Below are 11,664 nucleotides of genomic sequence, written 5' to 3'. Positions count from 1 at the left end.
CAGCAGCCACTTCACCAGAAGTCATGCAGTGGCATGGGGCCCAGGACAGTCTTGTGGGCTCACAGCCCTGGCTTATCTGAAGAGTTTACAGAGTAATGAACACATTAATTCATACATTCTTACCAAATCCAAGGGCCACAATCACAGCGATATAACACTGGAAATTAAGAAAAGGCAGAATTCTGGATTTATTTCTATGCTTTTGGCAAAATAACAAAACCTTAGACAAGTAATATGACATTACCAAATTATCTAGTTTTTCTGCTACTTATTTCTCTAAAAAACTTAAACTGGTTAATTTGGTTAAAACATAAATAAGGAAAATCGTATCCCATTCCATGTTCAGAAACCAAAATGAAATAGGGATGACTATGAGGAGGGACACACACACCCCAAAAAACAATTTATCTACTAAAACTTGTGTATTTATTCTTAGAAGTTTAAACTTCAGTCTCCGTTTGATGCAATACACCTACTGACACTTTTTTCCACCACTCAGAACAGTTTTTGAACTTGTCGATTTTAATGCCTTTTAGTGCTTCTGCCATTTTTTGTTTCACCTCTTCCACATCAGCAAAATGTTCCCCTTTGGGGACTTCTTTCATCTGGGGAAACAAACAAAAGAAAAGTCACTCGAGGCGAGATCGGGTGAATAGGGAAGGTGGGGCATAGGGGTCATGCGGTTTTTTGTCAAAAACTGCTCAACACTTAGCACAGTGTAAGGCAGGTGCACTCCTAAATCACCCATCATGAAATGGGCAAATCGTTGAGTTTTCAGAAATATTCACTAAAGTCAAACGCAACCTCTCATAACAATGCCAGCTGGTACACTAACAGAGATGGGTTCCTAGAACACTCACCTAGTTGGGGAAGCCTGCACTACAGGGGGCCCACCCTCCAGAAGATAATTCTGGTGTTTTGAGTTCCTCCTCCTACAGTCACATACACCTAGACTTCTAAATTGAATAAAACTAGGTGAGAAGTATAATAAGATGGACAATATTGGACTTTCCTTTGTTGTAATGTTGTTTTTTTATTTAATTTTTATTATATTTTTTCCATTACCATTTAGTCCCCTGGAAGGTTTTTAATTACTATTAAGTTTCTACCTGTTATAGGTCTGTAGAGATTTTCTATTTCTTCATTATAAAGAAAATATTTTTGTTATTTGTTTTTAGAGAGAGGGGAAGGAAGAGAGAGAGAGAAACATTGATATGAGACAGAAACATTGATCAGTTGCCTCTCACACGCACCCTGACCAGGGACCAAACCCACAGCTCAGACATGTGCCCTGACTGGGAATCAAACTGGCAACTTTTCACTTTGTAGGATGATACTCAACCAATTGAGCCACACCATCAATGCAGGTTTTCTGTTTCTTCTTGAATCACTTTTGGTAATGTGTTCCAGAAATTTGTTTATTTCATTCAGGTTACCTATTTTGTTAGTGTATAGTTAATTTTTCATAGTATTCTCTGATATCCTTTTATTCCTATAAGGTCTGTAGAAATATCCCCGCTTTCATTTCTGATTTTTTTTTTTTTTTTAACTTTGAATCCTGTTTTTTTTTCTTGGTTAGTTTAAGTAAAGGTGTGTCAATTTTATTGATCTTTTCAATGGAACAACTTTTGGTTTCAAACCTTCTGTCTTATTGTTTTTCTAGTCTTTATTTTATCTTATCTTTAATCTCCATCATTTCTCCATTCTGCAAGCCATTGATTTAGTTTTTTTTTTGTTTGTTTTGTTTTGTTTTGTTTTGTTTTGTTTTTTTTGGTCCTTACAGTCAGGTTAACGATTTGAGATCTTTCCTCTTCTTTAATGTAGGTGTTTTTAACTATGAATTTCCCTCTGGGCACTGCTCTCACTGCATCTCATATGTATCCATATATTGTGTTTTCATTTTCACTCATCTCCAAATATTTTATAATTTCACCTGTAATTTCTTCTTTGACTCACTGGTTGTTAGAAGTATGTTTTTTAAATTCCACATATTTGTGAATTTTTCAGTTTTCCTTATTCTATTGATTTCTAATCTAAGTTCATTGTGATTACAAAAGATACTTTGTATGATTTAAGTCTTCTTAAATGTATTGAGATTTGTTTTTTTGGCTTAACATATGGTCTATCCTGGAGAATATTCCATATGCTTTTGAGAAAAATGTGTATTCTGTTATTGGGTAAACTGTCCTATATATGTCTATTAGATCAAGTTGGTTCATGGTGTTGTTCAAGTCCTCCATTCCCTTATTGATCTTCTGTCTGATGTTCTATCCATGATTGGAAATAGATTATTGAAGTCTCCAAGTATTATAGTATTGTCTATTTCTCCCTTCGGTTCTATTAATGTCTGTTTTATATATTTTGTGGTTTTGTAGTTTGGTGTGTATATGGTTATAACTTTTATTTCTTGATGATTTAACCTTTTTTACCAATATATAGTGTCCTTCTCCATCTCTTGTAACAATTTTTGACTTAAAGTCTGTTTTGTTTTTAATCCTCACCCAAAGATATGTTTATTGATTTCAGAGAGAAGGAGAGAAAGAAAAACATTGATGTAAGAGAGAAACATCAATCAGTTGCCTCCCACATACGCACTGACCAGGGATCAAACCCACAACTTAATAATGTGTCCTGACCGGGGATCAAACCTGCATTCTTTCAGGGTATGGGATGATGCTCCAACCAAATGAGCCACCTGGCCAGGGCTTAAAGTTTGTTTGTTTGTTTGTTTTCTTAGTATGGCCACCCAATTCTTTTTTGGTTCCAATTTGCATGGAATATCTTTTTCCCTCCTTTCACATTTCAACCTATTTGTGTCTTTGGATCTAAGACAGCATATATAGTAGAATCATGTTTTTTTCATCCATTCTGCCAATTTCTGTCTTTTAATTTGTGAATTTAATCCATTTACCTTTAAAATAATTACTGCTAAAGTAGTACTACCTTCTTACATTTTGCTATTTGTTTTCTATAAATTTTGTAACTTTTGTACCCAAATTCTTCCACACTACCTTCTGTTTGTTTGATTTTTTTTTTCTAGTATACCATTTTGACTCCTCCTTTGTTTCCTTTTCTATACATCTTCTTATTTTCTTACTGGTTACCTTTGTAATTATAATCAACAACTTAAATTCATAAAATCTAATTTGAATTGATAACAATTTAGCTTCAATAGTGTATTATCAAAGTTTCTGTAGAAGAACAGAACCAATATCTGTATGTGTGTATCTATACATATAAACACATATATCTAGATTTAATTTTAAGGAATCATACATTTATTTTAAGGAATTGGTTCTCATGATTTTGAAGGCTGACAAGTCCAAAATCTTGAGGATAGGTTAATTAAGATTCATTAACTGCTTCTCTTGTTGGTTTAAATATTTGAATAGAATCCATAATTCTACAAATTGATTCTATTATATGGAACCACAAAAGACCCCAAATAGCCACAGTAATCTTGAGAAAGAAGAACAAAGTTGGAGGAATCACATTACCTGGTATCAAACAATACTAGAAGGCCAAAGAAATCAAAACAGCATGGGCATGGTACTGGCATAAAAACAGACATATAGATCAATGGGACAGAACAGAGAGCCCAGAAATAAATCCATGCTTTATGGTCAATTAATATTTGACAAAGAATGCAAAAACATACAATGGAATAAAGACGGTCTAGTCAATGGTGTTGGGAAAATTGAAGATATGTGCCAAAAAATGGAACTAGACCACCTTCTTACACCATACACAGAATAAACTCAAAATGGGTTAAAGACTTAAATGTTAGACTCGAAACCATAAAAAATCCTAGAAGAAAGGACAGTAAAGTCTCGGACATTTCTAGTAGCAATATTTTTCTGATATATCATCCTGGCCAAGGAAAACAAAATAAATAAATATAATAAACAAATGGGATTACACCAAACTAAAAAGTATTTGCACAAGAAAGGAAACCATCAACAAAATGAAAAGACAATGCACCGAATAGGAGAACATATTCCCCAATGATACATCTGATAAGGGGTAATATCCAAAATTTATAAAGAACTTATAAAACTCAACACCAAGAAAACAAACAACCTAATTAAAAAATGGCCAAAGGACCTGAATAGACACTTCTCCAAAGAAGACATACAGATGGCCAACAGGCATATGAAAAGGTGCTCAACATCACTAATCATCAGAGAGATGCAAATTGAAACAACAAGCTGTCACCACACACCTGTCAGAATGGCTACCATGAATAACTCAACAAATGACAAGTGATGCTGAGGATGTGGAGAAAAGGGAATCCTTGTGCACTGTTGGTGGGAATGCAGATTGTTGCAGCCACTGTGGAAAGCAGTATGGAGTTTCCTCAAAAAATTAAAAATGGAAATGCCTTATGACCCAGTGATTCCACTTCTGGGAATATATCTGAAGAAACTCAAAACACTAATTCAAAAGAATATATGCACCCCTATGTTCACTGCAGCATTATTTACAATAGCCAGAATTTGGAAACAGCCCAAGAGCCAATCAGTAAATGAGTGGATAAAAATGCTGTAGTACATTTACACAATGAAATACTACTTGGCCATAAAAATTTTTTGAAAAGAAAAAGAAAAAGAAAATCTTACCTTTTGCAACAGCATGAATAGAGCTGGAGAGTATTATGCTAAGTAAAACAAGCCAAGCAGAAAAAGACAAGTACCATATAATTTCACTTATATGTGGAATCTAACAAACAAAGTGGGTTCTGTCATTTTTGTCAGCTTATTGTTTGTTTCATGGGAGGGACTGATTCTTAGAGCATCCACCTCTGCCATATTCCATGATGTCAGTATTTATGTATTTTTTGAATTTTGAAATTATTAGAGATTCACAGGAAGCTGCAGGAATGCCCCGTGTACCCTTCACTCACTTCCCCCTAATATCTTACATAATTATAGTACAATATCAAAACCAGGAATTTAACACACAAAACACAGTGAATTTTAGATGGTCACTTCAAACCAGACTTAGCCATATGAAATTTCACAACATCAGGGATAAAAACATCCTAAAAGCATTCAGAGAGAAAAAAATATTTACACACAGAGAATCAAGAATCGGAGCAATGCCTCTAAAATTGAGTGAAAATATTTTTATATAGAATTTTATATTCAGCCAAGTTACAAATGAAGCATGAGAAGAGATATTATCGGATGCGCCAAGTCTTAGAAGCTACTACAAGATGTCCTTCTCCATCTAAAATAGGACAGAGAGGAAGGGAGGGAATCCAGGAGACAAGGGTTCCAGGAAAGGAGGCAGGCCAAGGAAATGCCCAGGAATGACGATGGCCATGCAGTTGCTTGTCAGAGGGGAGTGAGGCCAGGCTTCTGGGAAGGACAGCACCAGAGAAACCGGAAAGGGATGTTCTACCTGAAAGTTTAAACCTGCGGAAAATGTTATGGGGTACTGTTGAGAATGGGTGAACAGTGTAAAAGGACTCAGCCAGAGACTTTTAAAAAATAAAATTAGGGGCCATGGTGGAGCTTCTGGAGATGGCCTGGTGAGGCTGGGCGCAGGGGGTGGGGCTGTGGCTAGGCATGGGCTGTGCTGAGTGGTGGCCACAGTTGCTTGGGCACAGGTTTAACTTTTTTATTCAGCAAAAATGTGGATTCAGAAAAGACCCAGGAAGGTGGAACCTCAAAAATCAGACACAGGAACAAGTGGTGAACCATACAAGAGAAGTGCTTTGATTCCTTCTGTAGAAGAAACAGTCTTTTACCCTTCTCCCTATCCTATAAGGACTCTTGTAAAGCCTTTCTATTTTACTTTTGGGTTTACAGGCTGTGCATTTGGATCAGATGCTATTTGGCAATATGAACCACTGAAATCCAGGGTCCAGTGTTATTTTGATGGTATAAAAGCAGATAGGTTGGATAGCGTAAGACCACAAAAGGAAAGAGACTTCAGAAAGGAGATTAACAAGTGGTAGAATAACCTAAGTGACGGCCAGTGGACTGTGATAGGTATCATATCTGCAAATGTTTTAGTATTCTGTTTATGGAGAGTACCTTCTCTACAGAAGACAATGATCAGATATTTCACATCCAATGCAGCCTCAAAGGTTCTTTGTTCTCCAATGTTGCTGTCAACATTCAGTCATTTCTCCTTGTTTCACATGGCAGCAAATATGTATATTCCGTGGAGCTTCTCCTCCAGCATAGTGAACATTCTGGGTAAAGAGCAGTTTATGGCAGTGTACTTATCTGCAGGTATTATTTCAATTTTGTCAGTTATGTGTGTAAAGTTGCCACTGAAAGATATGGACCATCACTTGGAGTATCGGGAGCCATCATGACTGTCCCCGCAGCTGTCTGCACCAAAATCCCAGAAGGCATTATCTTCCTTTCAATGTTTACATTCATGGCAGGGAATGCCCTAAAAGCCACTGTTGCCATGGATACAGCAGGAATAATCCTGGGATGGAATTTTTTTTTAATGTTTTATTGATTATGCTGTTACAGTTGTCCCAATTTCTTTTCCCTCTTCTCCCCTGAACCCAGTGACCCCACTCCCTCCAGTTGTCCCCCCACTTAGTCCATGCCCATTGGTTGTGCATACAGTTCTTTTCCACATCTTCCTGTCTACTCCACTCCCTCCTACTATGCTTCTTAATTCCTACATCATCTCCCTCCCTTTCCTCTATCCCCCTCCCCGCTGACCTCCCCCCAGTATGTTCCCCATACCTATAATTCTTTTTCCACTCTCGTTGCCTACTTAGTTTGCCTTTGTTTCAATTCCCTAGCTTCTGTTGTTGGTTGTTGTGATACAGTTTTCATTTTAATGTTCATAGTTTTGATCCTCCTTCTTCTAAACAAGTCCCTTTAACATCTCATATAACAGTGGTTTGGATCTAATGAACTCCTTCAGTTTTACTTTGTCCTGGAAGCACTTCTTCTGCCCTTCTATTCTGAATGACAGCTTCACTGGATAGCATAATCGTGACTGTAGGTTTTTGCTTTTCATTACTTTAAATATTTCTTGCCAGTCTCCTCTTGCCTGCAGAGTCTCCTTTGAGAAATCAGCTGATAGTCTAATTGGGACCACTTTATACATAATTCTCTTCTTCTCTCTTGCTGCTTTTAAGATTCTCTCTTTACCTTTAATTTTTGACATTTTGATTATAATATGTCTTGGTGTGGTTCTCCCTGGGTCCAGTTTATTTGGAGCTCTCTGTGCTTCCTGGACCTGTAAGTCTATTTCCTTCCCCAAGTTAGGGAAGTTCTGCTTCATTATTTTTTCACATAATTTTTCAATTTCTAGTTCTTCTTCACCTTCTGGCAACCCTATAATTCGGATATTGGCTTTCTTATAGTTGTCCCAGAGGTTTCTGAGCTTCTCCTCATTTTCCTCACTTTTTGTTTCCTCTTTCTGCACTGCTTGACTGTTTGTTCCTTCCCTATGTTCCGATTTGTTGATGTTATCCCTGGCTTTCCTTGCCTCACCACTTGTTTCGTATGTGTTTTTGTTCATTTCAGCAGGACTAGCTTTCAGTCCTTCCCCATCTTGATTAAGTCCCACTGTTATTTCTGTAAGCTGTCTTATAACTATAGCTCTGAACTGAGCCTCAGAAAGATTACTATCTGTTTGTCCGTTAATTGGTGTATTTGCTTTCTGGTCAGCTGCATGATTGGTATCTCTATCATTATCCCTGCCATCCTGACAGGTTTGTTTGCCTTTCCTTCTTGGGCAGAGCTGTCACACCTCCTATGCTATAGGGGGCGGAGCCCCATGCACTTGTCACTACCGGGGGACCCTTCTCACCACACTGTGGTGCTTTGTGTGGGGGTGGGGGTGCAAGATGGATTCCTGCTGTTCACTCTCCACTAAAAACCGGGAGCCTCCTTCTCTGTCCCCACACCCTCTGGGCCTCACAGTTCAAGGCAATGGGGGTCTGCCTTCCCCGGCATTGGAATCACAAGCTGACAGGTCTGGACTGCAGCCGAGGTTGCTCCCCAGGCACTTCTCGCCTCCCCTTAAATACGGGTGTCTGTGCTTATCGCAGTCCCACCACTCATCCCTGCAGCTGCTGCCAGAAGTACAGCTTGATCTCTCCACTCCAGCTTCGCCCCTCCTACCCGTCCGGACTAGCACCACTTGTTTATAACTTCATATGTTGGACTTCCATGTAGCTTTATTTTCTGGAACTTCTGGTTATTTCTGGTTTTGCGGTAGTTGTGTTCCTTCTTAGTTGTGGAGGGAGATGGAGCGTGTCAGTCTAGGCCTCCATCCTGGCCAGAAGTCGGAAATTTTTTTTTTTAATGTGTTTAACTTCCTCCTTCTCCAATCTACTTTTTAAAGTATATTTTATTGATTATGTTGTTACAGTAGTTCCAATTGTTTCTCCTTTCCTCCCCTCTGCCCAGTACCACCCTTCCATCCAGCATTCCCACCCACCTTAGTTCATGTCCATGGGTCGTGCATATAAGTTCTTTGGATTCACCCTTTCCTATGTTATTCTTAACATCCCCTTGTCTATTTTGTACCAATTGATTATACTTCTTAGTCCCTGCACCATTTCCCCATTTCTCCCCCTCCCTCCTCCCAGCTGATAACCCTCCAAATGATCCCATACCTATGATTCTGTTCCTATTCTGGTCTGCTTAGTTGGATTTTGTTTTTATTTTTTAGATTCAGTTGTGGATAGTTGTGAGTTTGTTGTCATTTAGTGTTCATAGTTTTGATCTTCTTTTTCTTAAGTAAGTCCCTTTGACATTTTGTATAATAATGGCTTGGTGATGATGAACTCTTTTCGCTTCACCTTGTCTGGGAAGCACTTCATCTGCCCCTCCATTCCAAATGACAGCTTTGCTGGATAGAGTATTCTTGGTTATAGGTTGCTTTTCATCACATTGAATACTGCTTGCCAGTCCCTTCCTTCCTGCAAAGTGTCCTCTGAGAAATCAGCCGATAGTCCTATAGGCACCCCCCTGTAGGCAACTCTCCGCTTTTCTCTTACTGCCTTCAGGACTCTGTCTTTATCTTTCACCTTTAGCATCTCAATCATGATGCATCCTGGTGTGGTCCCCTTTGGGTCCAGCTCTACCGGGACCCTCCATGCTTCCCGGACCTGTATGTCCATCTCCTTCGCAAAACTTGGGAAGTTTTCCTCATTTTTTTCAATTTTTGCTTCCTTATTCTGCACTGGTTGACTGTTTTTTTCTTCCTTATGTTCCAAATCATTGATTCGAACCCTGGTTTCCTTCCCTTCACCATTGGTTTTGTGTGGGTTTTCCTTCGTTTCATTTAGAATAGCCTTCACTTCTTCTCTTTTGCGTTTGCCATACTGAAGCATATCTGTCATCTTTATCACCAGTGCTTTGAATTCTGCATCTGTTAGGTTGTCTATCTCCTCTTCTGTTAGGTTGGCTATCTCCTCATCGCTTAGTTCTCCCAATGGAACCTTGATCCATTCCCCCTTTTGAGCCATACTTCTCTGTCTCCTCATTCCGACAGGCTCCTGTGTTTGCCTCCAAATCCCAGGTAGAGTTGTCACTCCTGCTACCTTGTGAGGGGCGGAGCCTTAGGGATTCGTCAGTACAGGGCAGCCTGCTTCACCACGTTGTGGCACTGTATGTTGGGGAGGGGTCTGAGACGGAACAATGCCGCCTGCCCAGCACTCGCCCCTTTTCCAGTCACCTCTCCCACTTCCGCACAAGACTGGCGCCCCTCTAGCTGCTGCCCTGGCCATCATTCCCAGAGTGGTGGGTCTGCGGACGTTCTAGGAGTCCGGCAGTTTCTGCCTCCACCCCAACCCCCACTGGTCTGCACAGTCAGAAGCAATGGGGCTTGATTTTCCCCGGTGCTGGGACCGTGAGCCGTGAAGCCTGGTGAGGAGCTGGGAATGCTTCCCAGGTGTCCCTCCTGACTATTTAAAGCATGTAACTGTGCTTTCTGCTGGCCTGCCACTGCTGCCGTCGCTGCTGCTGCCATCGCTGCTGCTGCCACCACACCGCATCCTCTCCGTCCCAACTCTGCACCTCCTACCTGTCTGGATGAGTATTTCTTCTTTATATTTTCGTTTGTAGGACTTCCATGCAGTTTGATTTTCTGGAACTTCTTGTTGTTTCTAATTTTGAGGTAGTTGTATTCCTTCTTAGTTGTGGAGGGAGACGCAGCATGTCTGTCTATGCGTCCATCTTGGCCAGATGTGGGATGGATATTTTTTGATCATGCCGCACATCTTGGGATAGCTCTTTTGGAATATGGTACATTATGTATGGTCACGAACTCATTTGGAAGAACAGGGAGCCTCTCGTGAAAATTTGGCATGAAATGAGGACTCACAGCCCCAAAAAGGGAGGGGGATCTAAGTAAAATTGGTGTTGTACTATACAAATCATCTGGTCCATGGTTTGAGAGCTCCAGGTGCGCATTGGCCCTGGAGTGGAGTGCCCACGTTTCGCTCCTTCCAGGGAGACACCCAGCATCTATAGCTTTCCCCGTATTATAAACTGCATACTCAGTACATGTCTTATTAGAAAGTGAACTAGGACAAAGTTGTGAAATAAAGGTTTCTATCTCTAGTTTGTTAAAAAATTAAATCAAATACATGAAAAAAATAAGATTAGTACTAAATTCAAGGGACAAAAGTTATATAAGAAAACATAATTATGGTATTTAGGTTTGGCTTGGTCATAAACAACAGTAATGTTATTTTCAAAATTCTGGAAATTCTGAATGTACTTTTCAACACAAATTACAATATAGCTATATTGAAGAAATGAGGGAGGGAGACAAGATGTAAGAGAGGTAAAATAATAATCTATCACAACAGGAAGTCAGCAGATAATTTCTAAAATTGCTGAATCAAGAAATAGTACAATATGCATATTTATTTAGAAATCTAGCCGTAAGTGGCAGAAACTGCCAAAGAAGTTCAGAGTCTTCTCAGAAGGGTTGAACCTTGCTGCACAGAAGGGGTAAGAGTTTTCTTTTGCCATAAAATTTTTAACTCTATTTTACCTTAAGGTATGTGCATGAAATAGTCTGATAAAAATAAAAAACAATGTAATTTCATTTTGGATTGGAATTATTATTATCAAACAAAAAGTAATACCTAATAAAACCTAGTGAAACACAGTTCTACCCACCCTTTACAGAGGAGGCATCTAAAGTTTTTATAACTTGAAACATATTGAAAGAGACTGGACATTTTACTTTGGAAAATGGGAAAATGAAAAGTCCCAATTTGGAAGTACCTTGAATCTAACAGTACAGCCAAGTGCTTAAAATCACAAGCACTGTTGCTGCCACCTCCTAACAGTGGCTCTCCCTGAGGACAGGTCTGAACAGTGAGAAGTGACACAGGCCTTCTGCACTTGGCAGGACAAACTAGTTGCAGGCCAAGGACAGAGTGCTTTGTTCTCCTGACTGATTCTGTCTCTGATTAGAAAGCTCAGGGTACTGCCAACCACACTTGTCACCACTGGGGTGGACGCCCTTACTGTAGCATGTGCAGATTTTTAGCACAGTGATGAGGTGAAGAGAAGGATACATGGCGACACCATCTCTAATGACAGATGGTAGCCAGATATGTGTGAAGGGGCTGGTGGTGAAGAAACGGGCAGTGATCTGAAAAGAGAAAAGCTATTTAGTGAGATCCCAAGAATTGGCAAGAAAGAGCTACGAGCT

The 11,664-nt window shown here is 39.6% G+C and overlaps 1 protein-coding gene and 1 pseudogene across 3 annotated transcripts in view; one reads left to right on the top strand and one right to left on the bottom strand.

Annotated features, from left to right (window-relative positions):
- Window positions 1–269: 269 nt before the first annotated feature.
- Window positions 270–11,664, bottom strand: part of PRELID3A (PRELI domain containing 3A) — a 56,413-nt gene continuing 45,018 nt past the window's right edge. For 2 of the 3 annotated variants that reach the window (XM_090285840.1, XM_090285839.1), the window contains exon 6: window positions 270–605. In XM_090285840.1, coding sequence (XP_090141966.1) covers window positions 441–605 — 165 coding nt within the window. In that variant the 3' untranslated portion in view covers window positions 270–440. Of the gene's footprint in view, window positions 606–5,151; window positions 5,418–11,664 lie in introns of those variants that run through there. The other variant, XM_090285843.1, reaches the window with a different exon arrangement.
- LOC150002937 (presenilin-associated rhomboid-like protein, mitochondrial) lies at window positions 5,526–10,478 on the top strand (annotated as a pseudogene).

Source organism: Furipterus horrens, unplaced genomic scaffold (assembly GCF_987537825.1).
Source record: "Furipterus horrens unplaced genomic scaffold, mFurHor1.1.pri manual_scaffold_8, whole genome shotgun sequence".
In the NCBI taxonomy this organism is placed as follows: domain Eukaryota; kingdom Metazoa; phylum Chordata; class Mammalia; order Chiroptera; family Furipteridae; genus Furipterus; species Furipterus horrens.
The sequence above is the reverse complement of the archived record's forward strand: the minus strand, read 5'-3'. Positions and strand labels throughout refer to the sequence as shown.